Raw genomic sequence first — 21,346 nt, 5'->3', positions numbered from 1 at the left:
CCTGTTAGCCACATACGGTGCCTCAGGAGTTGCCCCATCACATAAGAGATGCTGCTATTCCTCAAAATGTAAGCGTCATGCACAGAGCCAGAATACTTGGCATTCACATGGGAGATGTACTGGTCAGCCAAACACATCATCTGCACATTCATGGAATGGTAGCTTTTCCGGTTTCTGTACACCTCTTCATTCCTGGGGGGGGGACAAATGCCCCATGTGTACCATCAATGGCACAAATGATGTTGGGGATATGTCCCAGGGCATATAAGTCACCTTTCACTGTGGGCAAATCCTCCACCTGGGGGAACACGATGTAGCTGCACATGTGTTTCAGCAGGGCAGATAACACTCTGGACAACACGTTAGAGAACATTGGCTGAGACATCCCTGATGCCATGGCCACTGTTGTTTGAAAAGACCCACTGGCCAGGAAATGGAGTACAGACAGAACCTGCACTAGAGGGGGGATTCCTGTGGGACGGCGGATAGCTGAAATCAGGTCTGGCTCCAACTGGGCACACAGTTCCAGGATTGTTGCACAATCAAGTCTGTATGTGATAATGATGTGTCTCTCTTCCATTGTCGACAGGTCCACCAGGGGTCTGTACACCGGAGGATGCCGCCATCTCATCACCTGCCCCAGTAGACGTACCCTATGGAGGAGAACAGTGAGCAGAGGGTCATCCAACACTGAGGTATCACAATGTGTTATTTGGTAAAACGTTGGAAAATCGCAATGTATCTGTCTGTATTCCAAGCCTAAATAGGTGTGACGCAGTTTTTTTCCATGCCATGTGGCCCCCCTGAAATGGCGGCTGCCTGACCTGTAAGGTGGGACAAGGGGAAATGAGGTAACTGCTCTGGCGTTGTACACTGTCACGGTGGGCGCAATTCAGCATTGGTTAACATTGGGCCCTATGTGTCCCAGGAGCCAATGACGATGTACGCCTGCGGTGACGGTACGCACCGCCGCGGACGTGGCCGCCGTTTTCTTACTGTTCCCTCACTTGATACCTGACCTTCAATAGGAGAGGACCTACACTGCAAGTGCTGCTGTGACCTGTGTCTGGAAGCGACGATGGCTACAGTGTCTGGGTAAAGGGCCCCTGACTTCACTTCGAAGGAGTTGGAGAAACTGGTGGATGGGGTCCTCCCCCAGTACACGCAACTGTACGGTCCTCCAGACAAACAGGTGAGTACACTGTGAGCATGGTGGATGGCACATGAGTGTATGAAGTGTCGTGGATGGAAGAGGGTGGGGAGGAGGACAGGCCAGCATGTCAGGATAGTGTGTGTGTATGTATGGCTGGGCCAGGGTGGGAGGTGTTTGCCAATGCATGAGATGAAATGTACAGGCTAGAAACATCCATTTTTACTTCACTTTTCCTCTAGGTCAGCGCCCACCAGAAGAAGGGTATTTGGCGTGCCATCGCCAACGACGTCCGGACCCTGGGGGTCTACCATAGACGGAGCACCCAATGCCGAAAAAGATGGGAGGACCTGCGCCGCTGGAGCAAAAGACGGCGGAGGCCCAGCTGGGGATGGCCTCCCAATGTGGAAGGGGTGCCCGTCGCACCATGACCCTCCTGATGTACCGGATCCTGGTGGTGGCTTATCCAGAGTTGGATGTGCACTTGAGGGAATCACAGCAGCCACAAGGGGGTGAGTACACTCTAATTCCGCTGACTCTGCGCGCTTTACGAGGTGTCTGGGTGGTCAAAGTGGGCTGTGGGTTCCACTAGGCCAGGTCGAACTTGGTAGGCTAGGTCCCTTGTTAGGCAGGCTCTGTGGCACCCCAACCCCACTACTGGTAATAGCCATCTACACCTAGTCAGGCTCCTGTGACTTCCAGGTGTGCAGCAATTGGTCTTAGGCCTCGTCCCCCATGGTGCATCATGCTACCTGTTCCTAGGCAATCTCGTGGCACACACACCCATGTGAGCTAATGGGACCAGTCACACTGCATGTGGAGCACTCTGGGCACAAGGCCCCATCCAGAACCAGTGGAGAATCGCATCCACTACCTCAGAGCTTGGCAGGACGAAGCACTCTGTGTAGGAGGCTGGCCTGGCCTATAGTGGGTAGCTAGTGGTACTTACACCCTGTGCCATGTCCAGTTACCCCTTATTAGTAGAATAGAGGTGTTTCTAGCAGCTTAGGCTGATAGAAGGTAGCTATGGCAAAGCAGCTTAGGCTGAACTAGGAGACATGCAAAGCTCCTACTATACCACTTATCTCATCTAGCACAATATCATAAGAAAACACAATACTCAGAGTTACTAAAAATAAAGCTACTTTGTTTTAGTGACAATATGCCAAAAGTATCTCAGAGAATACCCTCACTAAGGAGGTAAGTAATATACACAAGTTATATGTACACAAACCCAAAACAGGTAAGTAACAGTAAGAAAAGTAGTGCAAACAATGTAGAATCACAATAGGATGCAATAGGGAGACATAGGCCTAGGGGCAACACAAACCATATACTCCAAAAGTGGAATGCGAATCACGAATGGAGCCTAGGCCTATGGGAGATTGTAGAGGGTCGCTGGGACTGTAAGAAAACAGTCAGGGTGTCCAAGATACCCCTCCCCAAGACCCTGAAAAGTAGGAGTAAAGTTACCCTACTACCCCAGAAAGACACAATAGTCATGATAGGGGATTCTGCAAGAACCACAAACACCAACAAAACACTGAAGACGGATTCCTGGATCTTAGGTCCTGTAAAGGAAGGGGACCAAGTCGAAGAGTCACGCAAGTGTCCAGGGGGGCAGGAGCCCACAAAACCAGGGATGAAGGTGCAAAAGGGCTGCCTCCGGGTGGAAGAAGCCAAAGATTCTGCAACAACGAAAAGGGCTAGGAACTTCTCCTTTGGATGGAAGATGTCCTGCGGCGTGTTGGAGGTTGCAGAAGTGTTTCCAGGCAGAAATACAGCAAACAAGCCTTGCTAGCTGCAAGAGTTGCGGTCGAAGATTTTGGGTGCTGCTGGGGACCAGGAAGGACCAGGATGTCGACCTCTGGAGGAAGGAACAGAGGGGGCACTCAGCAACTCAGAGAGCCCCCACAGAAGCAGGCAGCACCCGCAGAAGTACCGGAGCAGACACTTAGAAGATCTGTGGACAGCGGTCGACTCGGTGTCACAAAGGAGGGTCCCACGACGTTGGAGTCCAACTCAGTGAGTTGGGCAATGCAGGATGGAGTGCTGGGGACCCTGGCTAGGCTGTACACCAAGGAAGTCCTGGAAAAGTGCACAGAAGCCAGAGCAGCTGCAAATCACGCAGTACACAGGTTTGCTGTCTGGCGTGGGGAGGCAAGGACTTACCTCCACCAAATTTGGACAGAAAGGCCACTGGACTGTGGGAGACACTTGGACCCAGCTCCTGTGTTCCAGGGACCACGCTCGTCAGGATGAGAGGGGACCCAGAGGATCAGTGATGCAGAAGTTTGGTGCCTGCGTTGGCAGGGGGAAGACTCCGTCGACCCACAGGAGATTTCTTCTTGGCTTCCAGTGCAGGGTAAAGGCAGACAGCCCTCAGACCATGCACCACCAGGAAACAGTTGAGAAAGCCGGCAGGATGAGGCGCTACAATGTTGCTGGTAGTCGTCTTGCTACTTTGTTGCGGTTTTGAAGGCGTCCTGGAGCAGTCAGCGGTCGATCCTTGGCAGAAGTCGAAGAGGGAAGTGCAGAGGAACTCTGGTGAGCTCTTGCATTCGTTATCTGACGAGTAGCCCAGAGGAGAGACCCTAAATAGCCGGAAAAGGAGGTTTGGCTACTAAGAAAGGAGGCTTGGCTACTGAAAGAGGTAAGCACCTATCAGGAGGGGTCTCTGACGTCACCTGCTGGCACTGGCCACTCAGAGCAGTCCATTGTGCCCCAACACCTCTGAATCCAAGATGGCAGAGGTCTGGGACACACTGGAGGAGCTCTGGGCACCTCCCCTGGGAGGTACTGGTCAGGGGAGTGGTCACTCCCCTTTTCCTTTGTCCAGTTTCGTACCACAGCAGGGCTGGGGGATCCCTGAACTGGTGTAGACTGGCTTATGCAGAGATGGGCACCATCTGTGCCAATCAAAGCATTTCCAGAGGCTGGGGGAGGCTACTCCTCCCCAGCCCTTCACACCTATTTCCAAAGGGAGAGGGTGTAACACCCTCTCTCAGAGGAAATCCTTTGTTCTGCCTTCCTGGGACTGGGCTGCCCAGACCCCAGGGGGGCAGACACCTGTCTGAGGGGTTGGCAGCAGCTGCAGTGGAGACCCCAGAAAGGCAGTTTGGCAGTACCCGGGTTCTGTGCTAGAGACCCGGGGATGCGTGGAATTGTCATCCCAATAGCAGAATGGTATTGGGGTGACAATTCCTTGATCCTAGACATGTTACATGGCCATGTTCGGAGTTACCATTGTGACGCTACACATAGGTAGTGACCTATGTGTAGTGTACGCGTGTAATGGTGTCCCCGCACTCACAAAGTCCAGGGAATTTGCCCTGAACAATGTGGGGGCACCTTGGCTAGTGCCAGGGTGCCCACACACTAAGGAACTTGGCACCTAACCTTCACCAAGTGAGGGTTAGACATATAGATGACTTATAAGTTACTTATGTGCAGTGAAAAATGGCTGTGAAATAATGTGAACGTTATTTCACTCAGGCTGCAGTGGCAGGCCTGTGTAAGAATTGTCAGAGCTCCCTATGGGTGGCAAATGAAATGCTGCAGCCCATATGGATCTCCTGGAACTCCAATACCCTGGGTACCTAGGTACCATATACAAGGGAATTATAACGGTGTTCCAGTGTACCAATGAGAATTGGAGAAGATGGTCACTAGCCTGCAGTGACAATTGTGAAAGCAGAGAGAGCATAAACACTGAGGTTCTGGTTAGCAGAGCCTCAGTGATACAGTTAGGCACTACACAGGGAACACATACAGGGCATACATTATGAGCACTGTGGTCCTGTCTGGAAGGATCCCAGTGACACATGGGCAAAAACAAACATACATACAGTGAAAATGGGGTAACATGCCAGGCAAGATGGTACTTTCCTACACCCCTGTGTGACCCTGCCCCCTTGGTTTTGAAGGGTCCCTGTCCCCTTGGTTCAGAAGGGCTCATCTCCTCCTTGTGTGTGACCATGTCCCGTTGATTCTGAAGGGCCCCTCTCCTCATCATGTGTGACCCTGTCCCCTTGGTTCTGAAGGGCCCTTCTCCTCAGTATGTTGACCCTGTCACCTTGATTCTGAAGGGCCCCCCTCCTCATCGTGTGTGACCCTGTCCCCTTGGTTCCAGGGGGCCCCTGTGTGACCATGTTCCCTTGGTTCTGAAGGGCCCCTCTCCTCACCATGTGTGACCCTGTCCGCTTGGATCTGAAGGGCCCCTCTGTGACCCTGTCCCCTTGGATCTGAAGGGCCCCTCTCCTCACCATGTGTGACCCTGTCCCCTTGGATCTGAAGGGCCCCTCTCCTCACCATGTGTGACCCTATCCCCTTGGTTCTGAAGGGCCCTTGTGTGACCCTATCCCCTTGGTTCTGAAGAGCCTCTCTCCTCATCATATGTGACACTGTCCGATTGGTTCTGAGGGCCCCTCTTCTCATCATGTGTGACCCTGTACTCTTGATTCTGAAGGGCCCATTTGTGACCCTGTCCCCTTGGTTCGGAAGGGCCCCTCTCTTCCTAATGTGTGACCCTGTCCCCTTGGATCTGAAGGGCCCCTCTCCTCATCATGTGTGACCCTGTCCCCTTTATTTCTGAAGGGCCCTTGTGTGACCCTGTCCCCTTTAGTTCTGAAGGGCCCCTCTCCTCATCATGTGTGACCCTGTCCCTTGGTTCTGAGGGCCCCTCTGTGACCCTGCCCCTTTAGTTCTGAAGGGCCCCTCTCCTCATCATGTGTGACCCTGTCCCCTTGGATCTGAAGGGCCCCTCTCCTCATCATGTGTGACCCTGTCCCCTTGGATCTGAAGGGCCCCTCTCCTCATCATGTGTGACCCTGTCCCTTGGTTCTGAGGGCCCCTCTGTGACCCTGCCCCTTTAGTTCTGAAGGGCCCCTCTCCTCATCATGTGTGACCCTGTCCCTTGGTTCTGAGGGCCCCTCTGTGACCCTGCCCCTTTAGTTCTGAAGGGCCCCTCTCCTCATCATGTGTGACCCTGTCCCCTTGGATCTGAAGGGCCCCTCTCCTCATCATGTGTGACCCTGTCCCCTTGGATCTGAAGGGCCCCTCTGCTCATCATGTGTGACCCTGTCCCCTTGGATCTGAAGGGCCCCTCTCCTCATCGTGTGTGACCCTGTCCCCTTTAGTTCTGAAGGGCCTCTCTCCTCATCATGTGTGACCCTGTCCCTTTAGATCTGAAGGGCCCCTCTCCTCATCATGTGTGACCCTGTCCCCTTGGATCTGAAGGGCCCCTCTCCTCATCATGTGTGACCCTGTCCCCTTGGATCTGAAGGGCCCCTCTCCTCATCATGTGTGACCCTGTCCCCTTTAGTTCTGAAGGGCCCCTCTCCTCATCATGTGTGACCCTGTCCCCTTGGACCTGAAGGGCCCCTCTGTGACCCTGCCCCTTTAGTTCTGAAGGGCCCCTCTCCTCATCATGTGTGACCCTGTCCCCTTTAGTTCTGAAGTGCCCCTCTCCTCATCATGTGTGACCCTGTCCCCTGAAGGGCCCCTCTCCTCATCATGTGTGACCCTGTCCCCTTTGGATCTGAAGGGCCCCTCTCCTCATCATGTGTGACCCTGTCCCCTTGGATCTGAAGGGCCCCTCTGTGACCCTGCCCCTTTAGTTCTGAAGGGCCCCTCTCCTCATCATGTGTGACCCTGTCCCCTTTAGTTCTGAAGGGCCCCTCTCCTCATCATGTGTGACCCTGTCCCCTTGGATCTGAAGGGCCCCTCTCCTCATCATGTGTGACCCTGTCCCCTTGGATCTGAAGGGCCCCTCTCCTCATCATGTGTGTCCCTGTCCCCTTTAGTTCTGAAGGGCCCCTCTCCTCATCATGTGTGACCCTGTCCCCTTTAGTTCTGAAGGGCCCCTCTCCTCATCATGTGTGACCCTGTCCCCTTTAGTTCTGAAGGGCCCCTCTCCTCATCATGTGTGACCCTGTCCCCTTGGATCTGAAGGGCCCCTCTCCTCATCATGTGTGACCCTGTCCCCTTGGATCTGAAGGGCCCCTCTCCTCATCATGTGTGACCCTGTCCCCTTGGATCTGAAGGGCCCCTCTCCTCACCATGTGTGACCCTGTCCCCTTGGTTCTGAAGGGCCCCTCTCCTCATCATGTGTGACCCTCCCCCCTTGGTTCTGAAGGGCCCCTCTCCTCACCATGTGTGACCCTGTCCCCTTTAGTTCTGAAGGGCCCCTCTCCTCACCATGTGTGACCCTGTCCCCTTTAGTTCTGAAGGGCCCCTCTCCTCATCATGTGTGACCCTGTCCCCTTGGATCTGAAGGGCCCCTCTCCTCATCATGTGTGACCCTGTCCCCTTGGATCTGAAGGGCCCCTCTCCTCACCATGTGTGACCCTGTCCCCTTGGTTCTGAAGGGCCCCTCTCCTCATCATGTGTGTCCCTCCCCCCTTGGTTCTGAAGGGCCCCTCTCCTCATCATGTGTGACCCTCCCCCCTTGGTTCTGAAGGGCCCCTCTCCTCACCATGTGTGACCCTGTCCCCTTTAGTTCTGAAGGGCCCCTCTCCTCATCATGTGTGACCCTGTCCCCTTGGATCTGAAGGGCCCCTCTCCTCATCATGTGTGACCCTGTCCCCTTGGATCTGAAGGGCCCCTCTCCTCATCATGTGTGACCCTGTCCCCTTGGATCTGAAGGGCCCCTCTCCTCATCATGTGTGACCCTGTCCCCTTGGATCTGAAGGGCCCCTCTCCTCACCATGTGTGACCCTGTCCCCTTGGTTCTGAAGGGCCCCTCTCCTCATCATGTGTGACCCTCCCCCCTTGGTTCTGAAGGGCCCCTCTCCTCACCATGTGTGACCCTGTCCCCTTTAGTTCTGAAGAGCCCCTCTCCTCACCATGTGTGACCCTGTCCCCTTTAGTTCTGAAGGGCCCCTCTCCTCATCATGTGTGACCCTGTCCCCTGAAGGGCCCCTCTCCTCATCATGTGTGACCCTGTCCCCTTTGGATCTGAAGGGCCCCTCTCCTCATCATGTGTGACCCTGTCCCCTTGGATCTGAAGGGCCCCTCTGTGACCCTGCCCCTTTAGTTCTGAAGGGCCCCTCTCCTCATCATGTGTGTCCCTGTCCCCTTTAGTTCTGAAGGGCCCCTCTCCTCATCATGTGTGACCCTGTCCCCTTTAGTTCTGAAGGGCCCCTCTCCTCATCATGTGTGACCCTGTCCCCTTTAGTTCTGAAGGGCCCCTCTCCTCATCATGTGTGACCCTGTCCCCTTGGATCTGAAGGGCCCCTCTCCTCATCATGTGTGACCCTGTCCCCTTGGATCTGAAGGGCCCCTCTCCTCATCATGTGTGACCCTGTCCCCTTGGATCTGAAGGGCCCCTCTCCTCACCATGTGTGACCCTGTCCCCTTGGTTCTGAAGGGCCCCTCTCCTCATCATGTGTGACCCTCCCCCCTTGGTTCTGAAGGGCCCCTCTCCTCACCATGTGTGACCCTGTCCCCTTTAGTTCTGAAGGGCCCCTCTCCTCACCATGTGTGACCCTGTCCCCTTTAGTTCTGAAGGGCCCCTCTCCTCATCATGTGTGACCCTGTCCCCTTGGATCTGAAGGGCCCATCTCCTCATCATGTGTGACCCTGTCCCCTTGGATCTGAAGGGCCCCTCTCCTCACCATGTGTGACCCTGTCCCCTTGGTTCTGAAGGGCCCCTCTCCTCATCATGTGTGTCCCTCCCCCCTTGGTTCTGAAGGGCCCCTCTCCTCATCATGTGTGACCCTCCCCCCTTGGTTCTGAAGGGCCCCTCTCCTCACCATGTGTGACCCTGTCCCCTTTAGTTCTGAAGGGCCCCTCTCCTCATCATGTGTGACCCTGTCCCCTTGGATCTGAAGGGCCCCTCTCCTCATCATGTGTGACCCTGTCCCCTTGGATCTGAAGGGCCCCTCTCCTCATCATGTGTGACCCTGTCCCCTTGGATCTGAAGGGCCCCTCTCCTCATCATGTGTGACCCTGTCCCCTTGGATCTGAAGGGCCCCTCTCCTCACCATGTGTGACCCTGTCCCCTTGGTTCTGAAGGGCCCCTCTCCTCATCATGTGTGACCCTCCCCCCTTGGTTCTGAAGGGCCCCTCTCCTCACCATGTGTGACCCTGTCCCCTTTAGTTCTGAAGAGCCCCTCTCCTCACCATGTGTGACCCTGTCCCCTTTAGTTCTGAAGGGCCCCTCTCCTCATCATGTGTGACCCTGTCCCCTTGGATCTGAAGGGCCCCTCTCCTCATCATGTGTGACCCTGTCCCCTTGGATCTGAAGGGCCCCTCTCCTCATCATGTGTGACCCTGTCCCCTTGGATCTGAAGGGCCCCTCTCCTCACCATGTGTGACCCTGTCCCCTTGGTTCTGAAGGGCCCCTCTCCTCATCATGTGTGTCCCTCCCCCCTTGGTTCTGTAGGGCCCCTCTCCTCATCATGTGTGACCCTCCCCCCTTGGTTCTGAAGGGCCCCTCTCCTCACCATGTGTGACCCTGTCCCCTTTAGTTCTGAAGGGCCCCTCTCCTCATCATGTGTGACCCTGTCCCCTTGGATCTGAAGGGCCCCTCTCCTCATCATGTGTGACCCTGTCCCCTTGGATCTGAAGGGCCCCTCTCCTCATCATGTGTGACCCTGTCCCCTTGGATCTGAAGGGCCCCTCTCCTCATCATGTGTGACCCTGTCCCCTTGGTTCTGAAGGGCCCCTCTCCTCATCATGTGTGACCCTCCCCCCTTGGTTCTGAAGGGCCCCTCTCCTCACCATGTGTGACCCTGTCCCCTTTAGTTCTGAAGGGCCCCTCTCCTCATCATGTGTGACCCTGTCCCCTTGGATCTGAAGGGCCCCTCTCCTCATCATGTGTGACCCTGTCCCCTTGGATCTGAAGGGCCCCTCTCCTCATCATGTGTGACCCTGTCCCCTTGGATCTGAAGGGCCCCTCTCCTCATCATGTGTGACCCTGTCCCTTGGTTCTGAGGGCCCCTCTGTGACCCTGCCCCTTTAGTTCTGAAGGGCCCCTCTCCTCATCATGTGTGACCCTGTCCCTTGGTTCTGAGGGCCCCTCTGTGACCCTGCCCCTTTAGTTCTGAAGGGCCCCTCTCCTCATCATGTGTGACCCTGTCCCCTTGGATCTGAAGGGCCCCTCTCCTCATCATGTGTGACCCTGTCCCCTTGGATCTGAAGGGCCCCTCTGCTCATCATGTGTGACCCTGTCCCCTTGGATCTGAAGGGCCCCTCTCCTCATCGTGTGTGACCCTGTCCCCTTTAGTTCTGAAGGGCCTCTCTCCTCATCATGTGTGACCCTGTCCCTTTGGATCTGAAGGGCCCCTCTCCTCATCATGTGTGACCCTGTCCCCTTGGATCTGAAGGGCCCCTCTCCTCATCATGTGTGACCCTGTCCCCTTGGATCTGAAGGGCCCCTCTCCTCATCATGTGTGACCCTGTCCCCTTGGATCTGAAGGGCCCCTCTCCTCATCATGTGTGACCCTGTCCCCTTTAGTTCTGAAGGGCCCCTCTCCTCATCATGTGTGACCCTGTCCCCTTTAGTTCTGAAGGGCCCCTCTCCTCATCATGTGTGACCCTGTCCCCTTGGATCTGAAGGGCCCCTCTCCTCATCATGTGTGACCCTGTCCCCTTGGATCTGAAGGGCCCCTCTCCTTATCATGTGTGACCCTCCCCCCTTGGTTCTGAAGGGCCCCTCTCCTCACCATGTGTGACCCTGTCCCCTTTAGTTCTGAAGGGCCCCTCTCCTCATCATGTGTGACCCTGTCCCCTTTAGTTCTGAAGGGCCCCTCTCCTCATCATGTGTGACCCTCCCTCCTTGGTTCTGAAGGGCCCCTCTCCTCACCATGTGTGACCCTGTCCCCTTTAGTTCTGAAGGGCCCCTCTCCTCATCATGTGTGACCCTGTCCCCTTTAGTTCTGAAGGGCCCCTCTCCTCATCATGTGTGACCCTGTCCCCTTGGATCTGAAGGGCCCCTCTCCTCATCATGTGTGACCCTGTCCCCTTGGATCTGAAGGGCCCCTCTCCTCATCATGTGTGACCCTGTCCCCTTTAGTTCTGAAGGGCCCCTCTCCTCATCATGTGTGACCCTGTCCCCTTTAGTTCTGAAGGGCCCCTCTCCTCATCATGTGTGACCCTGTCCCCTTGGATCTGAAGGGCCCCTCTCCTCATCATGTGTGACCCTGTCCCCTTGGATCTGAAGGGCCCCTCTCCTTATCATGTGTGACCCTCCCCCCTTGGTTCTGAAGGGCCCCTCTCCTCACCATGTGTGACCCTGTCCCCTTTAGTTCTGAAGGGCCCCTCTCCTCATCATGTGTGACCCTGTCCCCTTTAGTTCTGAAGGGCCCCTCTCCTCATCATGTGTGACCCTCCCTCCTTGGTTCTGAAGGGCCCCTCTCCTCACCATGTGTGACCCTGTCCCCTTTAGTTCTGAAGGGCCCCTCTCCTCATCATGTGTGACCCTGTCCCCTTTAGTTCTGAAGGGCCCCTCTCCTCATCATGTGTGACCCTGTCCCCTTGGATCTGAAGGGCCCCTCTCCTCATCATGTGTGACCCTGTCCCCTTGGATCTGAAGGGCCCCTCTCCTCACCATGTGTGACCCTGTCCCCTTGGATCTGAAGGTCCCCTCTCCTCACCATGTGTGACCCTGTCCCCTTGGTTCTGAAGGGCCCCTCTCCTCACCATGTGTGACCCTGTCCCCTTGGTTCTGAAGGGCCCCTCTCCTCATCATGTGTGACCCTCCCCCCTTGGTTCTGAAGGGCCCCTCTCCTCACCATGTGTGACCCTGTCCCCTTTAGTTCTGAAGGGCCCCTCTCCTCATCATGTGTGACCCTGTCCCCTTGGATCTGAAGGGCCCCTCTCCTCATCATGTGTGACCCTGTCCCCTTGGATCTGAAGGGCCCCTCTCCTCATCATGTGTGTCCCTCCCCCCTTGGTTCTGAAGGGCCCCTCTCCTCATCATGTGTGACCCTCCCCCCTTGGTTCTGAAGGGCCCCTCTCCTCACCATGTGTGACCCTGTCCCCTTTAGTTCTGAAGGGCCCCTCTCCTCATCATGTGTGACCCTGTCCCCTTGGATCTGAAGGGCCCCTCTCCTCATCATGTGTGACCCTGTCCCCTTGGATATGAAGGGCCCCTCTCCTCATCATGTGTGACCCTGTCCCCTTGGATCTGAAGGGCCCCTCTCCTCACCATGTGTGACCCTGTCCCCTTGGATCTGAAGGGCCCCTCTCCTCACCATGTGTGACCCTGTCCCCTTGGTTCTGAAGGGCCCCTCTCCTCACCATGTGTGACCCTGTCCCCTTTAGTTCTGAAGGGCCCCTCTCCTCACCATGTGTGACCCTCCCCCCTTGGTTCTGAAGGGCCCCTCTCCTCACCATGTGTGACCCTGTCCCCTTTAGTTCTGAAGGGCCCCTCTCCTCATCATGTGTGACCCTGTCCCCTTGGATCTGAAGGGCCCCTCTCCTCATCATGTGTGACCCTGTCCCCTTGGATCTGAAGGGCCCCTCTCCTCATCATGTGTGACCCTGTCCCCTTGGATCTGAAGGGCCCCTCTCCTCACCATGTGTGACCCTGTCCCCTTTAGTTCTGAAGGGCCCCTCTCCTCATCATGTGTGACCCTGTCCCCTTGGATCTGAAGGGCCCCTCTCCTCATCATGTGTGACCCTGTCCCCTTGGATCTGAAGGGCCCCTCTCCTCATCATGTGTGACCCTGTCCCCTTGGATCTGAAGGGCCCCTCTGTGACCCTGCCCCTTTAGTTCTGAAGGGCCCCTCTCCTCATCATGTGTGACCCTGTCCCCTTGGATCTGAAGGGCCCCTCTCCTCATCATGTGTGACCCTGTCCCCTTTAGTTCTGAAGGGCCCCTCTCCTCATCATGTGTGACCCTGTCCCCTTGGATCTGAAGGGCCCCTCTCCTCATCATGTGTGACCCTGTCCCCTTGGATCTGAAGGGCCCCTCTCCTCATCATGTGTGACCCTGTCCCCTTGGATCTGAAGGGCCCCTCTGTGACCCTGCCCCTTTAGTTCTGAAGGGCCCCTCTCCTCATCATGTGTGACCCTGTCCCCTTGGATCTGAAGGGCCCCTCTCCTCATCATGTGTGACCCTGTCCCCTTGGATCTGAAGGGCCCCTCTCCTCATCATGTGTGACCCTGTCCCCTTGGCTCTGAGGGCCTCTGTGTGACCCTGTCCCCTTGGATCTGAAGGGCCCCTCTCCTCATCATGTGTGACCCTGTCCCCTTGGATCTGAAGGGCCCCTCTCCTCACCATGTGTGACCCTGTCCCCTTGGATCTGAAGGGCCCCTCTCCTCATCATGTGTGACCCTGTCCCCTTGGCTCTGAGGGCCTCTGTGTGACCCTGTCCCCTTGGATCTGAAGGGCCCCTCTCCTCATCATGTGTGACCCTGTCCCCTTGGATCTGAAGGGCCCCTCTCCTCATCATGTGTGACCCTGTCCCCTTGGATCTGAAGGGCCCCTCTCCTCATCATGTGTGACCCTGTCCCCTTTAGTTCCGAAGGGCCCCTCTCCTCATCATGTGTGACCCTGTCCCCTTGGCTCTGAGGGCCTCTGTGTGACCCTGTCCCCTTGGATCTGAAGGGCCCCTCTCCTCATCATGTGTGACCCTGTCCCCTTGGCTCTGAGGGCCTCTGTGTGACCCTGTCCCCTTGGATCTGAAGGGCCCCTCTCCTCATCATGTGTGACCCTGTCCCCTTGGATCTGAAGGGCCCCTCTCCTCACCATGTGTGACCCTATCCCCTTGGTTCTGAAGGGCCCCTCTCCTCATCATGTGTGACCCTGTTCCCTTGGATCTGAAGGGCCCCTCTCCTCATCATGTGTGACCCTGTCCCCTTGGATCTGAAGGGCCCCTCTCCTCACCATGTGTGACCCTCCCCCCTTGGTTCTGAAGGGCCCCTCTCCTCATCATGTGTGACCCTGTCCCCTTTAGTTCTGAAGGGCCCCTCTCCTCATCATGTGTGACCCTGTCCCCTTTAGTTCTGAAGGGCCCCTCTCCTCACCATGTGTGACCCTGCCCCTTTAGTTCTGAAGGGCCCCTCTCCTCATCATGTGTGACCCTGTCCCCTTGGTTCTGAAGGGCCCCTCTCCTCATCATGTGTGACCCTGTCCCCTTTAGTTCTGAAGGGCCCCTCTCCTTATCATGTGTGACCCTGTCCCCTTTAGTTCTGAAGGGCCCCTCTCCTCATCATGTGTGACCCTGTCCCCTTTAGTTCTGAAGGGCCCCTCTCCTCATCATGTGTGACCCTGTCCCCTTGGCTCTGAGGGCCTCTGTGTGACCCTGTCCCCTTGGATCTGAAGGGCCCCTCTCCTCATCATGTGTGACCCTGTCCCCTTGGATCTGAAGGGCCCCTCTCCTCACCATGTGTGACCCCCCCCTTGGTTCTGAAGGGCCCCTCTCCTCATCATGTGTGACCCTGTCCCCTTTAGTTCTGAAGGGCCCCTCTCCTCATCATGTGTGACCCTGTCCCCTTGGTTCTGAAGGGCCCCTCTCCTCATCATGTGTGACCCTGTCCCCTTTAGTTCTGAAGGGCCCCTCTCCTCATCATGTGTGACCCTGTCCCCTTTAGTTCTGAAGGGCCCCTCTCCTCACCATGTGTGACCCTGCCCCTTTAGTTCTGAAGGGCCCCTCTCCTCATCATGTGTGACCCTGTCCCCTTGGATCTGAAGGGCCCCTCTCCTCATCATGTGTGACCCTGTCCCCTTGGATCTGAAGGGCCCCTCTCCTCATCATGTGTGACCCTGTCCCCTTGGATCTGAAGGGCCCCTCTCCTCACCATGTGTGACCCTCCCCCCTTGGTTCTGAAGGGACCCTCTCCTCATCATGTGTGACCCTGTCCCCTTTAGTTCTGAAGGGCCCCTCTCCTCATCATGTGTGACCCTGTCCCCTTTAGTTCTGAAGGGCCCCTCTCCTCACCATGTGTGACCCTGCCCCTTTAGTTCTGAAGGGCCCCTCTCCTCATCATGTGTGACCCTGTCCCCTTGGTTCTGAAGGGCCCCTCTCCTCATCATGTGTGACCCTGTCCCCTTTAGTTCTGAAGGGCCCCTCTCCTTATCATGTGTGACCCTGTCCCCTTTAGTTCTGAAGGGCCCCTCTCCTCATCATGTGTGACCCTGTCCCCTTTAGTTCTGAAGGGCCCCTCTCCTCATCATGTGTGACCCTGTCCCCTTGGCTCTGAGGGCCTCTGTGTGACCCTGTCCCCTTGGATCTGAAGGGCCCCTCTCCTCATCATGTGTGACCCTGTCCCCTTGGATCTGAAGGGCCCCTCTCCTCACCATGTGTGACCCCCCCCTTGGTTCTGAAGGGCCCCTCTCCTCATCATGTGTGACCCTGTCCCCTTTAGTTCTGAAGGGCCCCTCTCCTCATCATGTGTGACCCTGTCCCCTTGGTTCTGAAGGGCCCCTCTCCTCATCATGTGTGACCCTGTCCCCTTTAGTTCTGAAGGGCCCCTCTCCTCATCATGTGTGACCCTGTCCCCTTTAGTTCTGAAGGGCCCCTCTCCTCACCATGTGTGACCCTGCCCCTTTAGTTCTGAAGGGCCCCTCTCCTCATCATGTGTGACCCTGTCCCCTTGGATCTGAAGGGCCCCTCTCCTCATCATGTGTGACCCTGTCCCCTTGGATCTGAAGGGCCCCTCTCCTCATCATGTGTGACCCTGTCCCCTTGGATCTGAAGGGCCCCTCTCCTCATCATGTGTGACCCTGTCCCCTTGGATCTGAAGGGCCCCTCTCCTTATCATGTGTGACCCTCCCCCCTTGGTTCTGAAGGGCCCCTCTCCTCATCATGTGTGACCCTGTCCCCTTTAGTTCTGAAGGGCCCCTCTCCTCATCATGTGTGACCCTGTCCCCTTTAGTTCTGAAGGGCCCCTCTCCTCATCATGTGTGACCCTGTCCCCTTGGATCTGAAGGGCCCCTCTCCTCATCATGTGTGACCCTGTCCCCTTGGATCTGAAGGGCCCCTCTCCTCACCATGTGTGACCCTGTCCCCTTGGTTCTGAAGGGCCCCTCTCCTCATCATGTGTGTCCCTCCCCCCTTGGTTCTGAAGGGCCCCTCTCCTCATCATGTGTGACCCTCCCCCCTTGGTTCTGAAGGGCCCCTCTCCTCACCATGTGTGACCCTGTCCCCTTTAGTTCTGAAGGGCCCCTCTCCTCATCATGTGTGACCCTGTCCCCTTGGATCTGAAGGGCCCCTCTCCTCATCATGTGTGACCCTGTCCCCTTGGATCTGAAGGGCCCCTCTCCTCACCATGTGTGACCCTGTCCCCTTGGATCTGAAGGGCCCCTCTCCCTTTGGTTCTGACATTAGGTTTGAACTTGGGCCAGACCTGGTCCTTGTACTTTCAGCCCCTCACTTCCCTGCAGCTGGTGGTGCTGTCCTTGTGATGACACCAGAGCAGACACCAGGGGAGCAGAGCATGGAGCGGGAGCTGGGTGAGAGCAGGGCTGGGGAAGAGTCAGGCACGGGGTCAGCCGTGCCCCAGCTCTGAACCCCTGGACATGTGAGGGCCGAGTCACCCACAAACCAGCTGCAAGCAGACGAGAGGGCGGGGCCCCGCCAGGCCACGGCCCCGCCCCCTGGGCCCCGGGCCCCGCCCCCGGGCTCCACGGCCGCCATCTTGTCTCCAGCCGGCTGATGCTGCTGCGCCGCCATTTCCACATTCTTCTACTAGGGGGAGGAGTCTGGCACCCGCCGCCTTCTCATTGGCCAGGTCAGGAAGCTCTAGGGCTGAGCTTGCCCCAGAGACCCTCGTCATTGGCTAAAGGCTACAGCGTCTCTCAGCAACGCATGTCAAGGCAGAGGTTCGCGGCCCAGTCTGTCAAGGGGCGGGGTATTCCCCTGTTTCCTTGTCTGCGGTTGGATTATTCTGTATCCTCTGACACCAACGGTAGCTGTAATTGGTTTACGGAGAGGAAGCAGGTGTTCCGAATTTGTCCGTCTCCCCGTGGTTTGTCTCCACCCGGAAGTGGCGGTTGGTGCAGAGTTAGCGATGGCCCAGGGCCGCGAGCGGGGGGGCGGAGTCTGGGGGCGGAGTCAGGAGGACCAGGAGGCGGAGCAGCAGAGCGCTCCGGGGAGGAGGCCGGAGCATCGGGCAGCGGCGCCTGTCACCTGCTGCGGAGCCTCAGCAGCCATGGACTTCAACGTCAAGAAGCTGGCCTCGGATGCGGGGGTCTTCTTCTCCCGCGCCGTGCAGGTGAGGGGCGCGGAGGGCCTGGCCTCCTCTCCGGCATGGGCCCCCAAAACATCTGTCCGTCTCTCCAGCCTAGCCGCCCCCCCTTACCGCCCCTCTGCAGCCCCCCCAACCGCCTGTCCTCCTCTCTACCACCCCATCACCTCTCCAGCCCCCCCAACCGCCTGTCCTCCTCTCCGGCCCCCCCATCACCTCTCCGCCCCCCCATACCGCCTGTCCTCCTCTCCGGCCCCCCCATCACCTCTCCGCCCCCCCATACCGTCTGTCCTCCTCTCCAGCCCCCCCATACCGTCTGTCCTCCTCTCCGGCCCCCCCATCACCTCTCCGCCCCCCCATACCGTCTGTCCTCCTCTCCAGCCCCCCCATACCGTCTGTCCTCCTCTTTAGCCCCCACGCACACCTACTCTGCTCCTGCCCTCTCACTCCATCCCTTGCACCTTCCCCTCTCACTCCATCCTCCATCCCTCTGGTCCCTGCTCCCTCCCCTCTCACTCCATCCTCCATCCCTCTGGTCCCTGCTCCCTCCCCTCTCACTCCATCCTCCATCCCTCTGGTCCCTGCTCCCTCCCCTCTCACTCCATCCTCCATCCCTCTGGTCCCTGCTCCCTCCCTTCTCACTCCATCCTCCATCCCTCTGGTCCCTGCTCCCTCCCCTCTCACCCCATCCTCCATCCTTCTGGTCCCTGCTCCCTCCCCTCTCACTCCATCCTCCATCCCTCTGGTCCCTGCTCCCTCCCCTCTCACTCCATCCTCCATCCCTCTGGTCCCTGCTCCCTCCCCTCTCACCCCATCCTCCATCCTTCTGGTCCCTGCTCCCTCCCCTCTCACCCCATCCTCCATCCTTCTGGTCCCTGCTCCCTCCCCTCTCACTCCATCCTCCATCCCTCTGGTCCCTGCACCCTTCCCTCTCACTCCATCCTCCATCCCTCTGGTCCCTGCTCCCTCCCCTCTCACTCCATCCTCCATCCCTCTGGTCCCTGCTCCCTCCCCTCTCACTCCATCCTCCATCCCTCTGGTCCCTTCTCCCTCCCCTCTCACTCCATCCCTCTGGTCCCTGCTCCCTCCCCTCTCACTTCATCCTCCATCCCTCTGGTCCCTGCTCCCTCCCCTCTCACTCCATCCTCCATCCCTCGGGTCCCTGCTCCCTCCCCTCTCACTCCATCCTCCATCCCTCTGGTCCCTGCTCCCTCCCCTCTCACTCCATCCTCCATCCCTCTGGTCCCTGCTCCCTCCCCTCTCACTCCATCCCTCTGGTCCCTGCTCCCTCCCCTCCCCTCTCACTCCATCCTCCATCCCTCTGGTCCCTGCTCCCTCCCCTCTCACTCCATCCTCCATCCCTCTGGTCCCTGCTCCCTCCCCTCTCACTCCATCCTCCATCCCTCTGGTCCCTGCTCCCTCCCCTCTCACCCCATCCTCCATCCCTCTGGTCCCTGCTCCCTCCCCTCTCACCCCATCCTCCATCCTTCTGGTCCCTGCTCCCTCCCCTCTCACCCCATCCTCCATCCTTCTGGTCCCTGCTCCCTCCCCTCTCACCCCATCCTCCATCCCTCTGGTCCCTGCTCCCTCCCCTCTCACTCCATCCTCCATCCCTCTGGTCCCTGCTCCCTCCCCTCTCACTCCATCCTCCATCCCTCTGGTCCCTGCTCCCTCCCCTCTCACTCCATCCTCCATCCCTCTGGTCCCTGCTCCCTCCCTTCTCACTCCATCCTCCATCCCTCTGGTCCCTGCTCCCTCCCCTCTCACCCCATCCTCCATCCTTCTGGTCCCTGCTCCCTCCCCTCTCACTCCATCCTCCATCCCTCTGGTCCCTGCTCCCTCCCCTCTCACTCCATCCTCCATCCCTCTGGTCCCTGCTCCCTCCCCTCTCACCCCATCCTCCATCCTTCTGGTCCCTGCTCCCTCCCCTCTCACTCCATCCTCCATCCCTCTGGTCCCTGCTCCCTCCCCTCTCACTCCATCCCTCTGGTCCCTGCTCCCTCCCCTCTCACCCCATCCTCCATCCTTCTGGTCCCTGCTCCCTCCCCTCTCACTCCATCCTCCATCCCTCTGGTCCCTGCTCCCTCCCCTCTCACCCCATCCTCCATCCCTCTGGTCCCTGCACCCTCCCCTCTCACTCCATCCTCCATCCCTCTGGTCCCTGCACCCTTCCCTCTCACTCCATCCTCCATCCCTCTGGTCCCTGCTCCCTCCCCTCTCACTCCATCCTCCATCCCTCTGGTCCCTGCACCCTTCCCTCTCACTCCATCCTCCATCCCTCTGGTCCCTGCTCCCTCCCCTCTCACTCCATCCTCCATCCCTCTGGTCCCTGCTCCCTCCCCTCTCACTCCATCCTCCATCCCTCTGGTCCCTGCTCTCTCCCCTCTCACTCCATCCTCCATCCCTCTGGTCCCTGCTCCCTCCCCTCTCACTCCATCCTCCATCCCTCTGGTCCCTGCTCCCTCCCCTCTCACTCCATCCCTCTGGTCCCTGCTCCCTCCCCTCTCACTCCATCCTCCATCCCTCTGGTCCCTGCTCCCTCCCCTCTCACTCCATCCTCCATCCCTCTGGTCCCTGCTCCCTCCCCTCTCACTCCATCCTCCATCCCTCTGGTCCCTGCTCCCTCCCCTCTCACCCCATCCTCCATCCTTCTGGTCCCTGCTCCCTCCCCTCTCACCCCATCCTCCATCCTTCTGGTCCCTGCTCCCTCCCCTCTCACCCCATCCTCCATCCTTCTGGTCCCTGCACCCTCCCCTCTCACCCCATCCTCCATCCTTCTGGTCCCTGCACCCTCCCCTCTCACCCCATCCTCCATCCTTCTGGTCCCTGCTCCCTCCCCTCTCACTCCATCCTCCATCCCTCTGGTCCCTGCTCCCTCCCCTCTCACTCCATCCTCCATCCCTCTGGTCCCTGCTCCCTCCCCTCTCACTCCATCCTCCATCCCTCTGGTCCCTGCTCCCTCCCCTCTCACTCCATCCTCCATCCCTCTGGTCCCTGCTCCCTCCCCTCACTCCATCCTCCATCCTCCATCCCTCTGGTCCCTGCTCCCTCCCCTCACTCCATCCTCCATCCCTCTGGTCCCTGCTCCCTCCCCTCTCACTCCATCCTCCATCCCTCTGGTCCCTGCTCCCTCCCCTCTCACTCCATCCCTCTGGTCCCTGCTCCCTCCCCTCTCACTCCATCCTCCATCCCTCTGGTCCCTGCTCCCTCCCCTCCATCCTCCATCCCTCTGGTCCCTGCACCCTCCATTCCTCTGGTCCCTGCACCCTCCCCCTCCATCCCTCAGGTCCCTGCACCCTCTTCCTTCCCTCTCACACCATCCTCAATCCCTCTGGTCCCTGCTCCCTCCCCTCTCACTCCATCCTCCATCCCTCTGGTCCCTGCTCCCTCCCCTCTCACTCCATCCTCCATCCCTCTGGTCCCTGCTCCCTCCCCTCTCACTCCATCCTCCATCCCTCTGGTCCCTGCTCCCTCCCCTCTCACTCCATCCTCCATCCCTCTGGTCACTGCTCCCTCCCCTCTCACTCCATCCTCCATCCCTCTGGTCCCTGCTCCCTCCCCTCTCACTCCATCCTCCATCCCTCTGGTCCCTGCTCCCTCCCCTCTCACTGCATCCTCCATCCCTCTGGTCCCTGCTCCCTCCCCTCTCACTCCATCCTCTGCTCCCTCCCCTCTCACTCCATCCTCCATCCCTCTGGTCCCTGCTCCCTCCCCTCTCACTCCATCCTCCATCCCTCTGGTCCCTGCTCCCTCCCCTCTCACTCCATCCTCCATCCCTCTGGTCCCTGCTCCCTCCCCTCTCACTCCATCCCTCTGGTCCCTGCTCCCTCCCCTCTCACTCCATCCTCCATCCCTCTGGTCCCTGCTCCCTCCCCTCTCACTCCATCCTCCATCCCTCTGGTCCCTGCTCCCTCTCACTCCATCCTCCATCCCTCTGGTCCTTGCTCCCTCCCCTCTCACTCCATCCTCCATCCTCCATCCCTCTGGTCACTGCTCCCTCCCCTCTCACTCCATCCTCCATCCCTCTGGTCACTGCTCCCTCCCCTCTCACTCCATCCT

The 21,346-nt window shown here is 58.3% G+C and overlaps 1 protein-coding gene across 6 annotated transcripts in view; it reads left to right on the top strand.

The window, feature by feature from the left end:
* The first annotated feature begins 16,893 nt into the window (after nt 1-16,893).
* Nucleotides 16,894-21,346, top strand: part of SH3GLB2 (SH3 domain containing GRB2 like, endophilin B2) — a 169,356-nt gene continuing 164,903 nt past the window's right edge. For 2 of the 6 annotated variants that reach the window (XM_069237039.1, XM_069237037.1), the window contains exon 1: nt 17,033-17,314. In XM_069237039.1, the coding sequence (XP_069093140.1) occupies nt 17,111-17,314 (204 nt within the window). In that variant the 5' untranslated portion in view covers nt 17,033-17,110. Of the gene's footprint in view, nt 17,315-21,346 lie in introns of all 6 variants that reach the window. The other 4 variants (XM_069237038.1, XM_069237035.1, XM_069237040.1 and 1 more) reach the window with 4 other exon arrangements.

This window comes from Pleurodeles waltl, chromosome 6 (assembly GCF_031143425.1).
Source record: "Pleurodeles waltl isolate 20211129_DDA chromosome 6, aPleWal1.hap1.20221129, whole genome shotgun sequence".
NCBI lineage: Eukaryota > Metazoa > Chordata > Amphibia > Caudata > Salamandridae > Pleurodeles > Pleurodeles waltl.
Note: the sequence above shows the minus strand (reverse complement) of the source record. Positions and strands in the feature narration are given on the sequence as shown.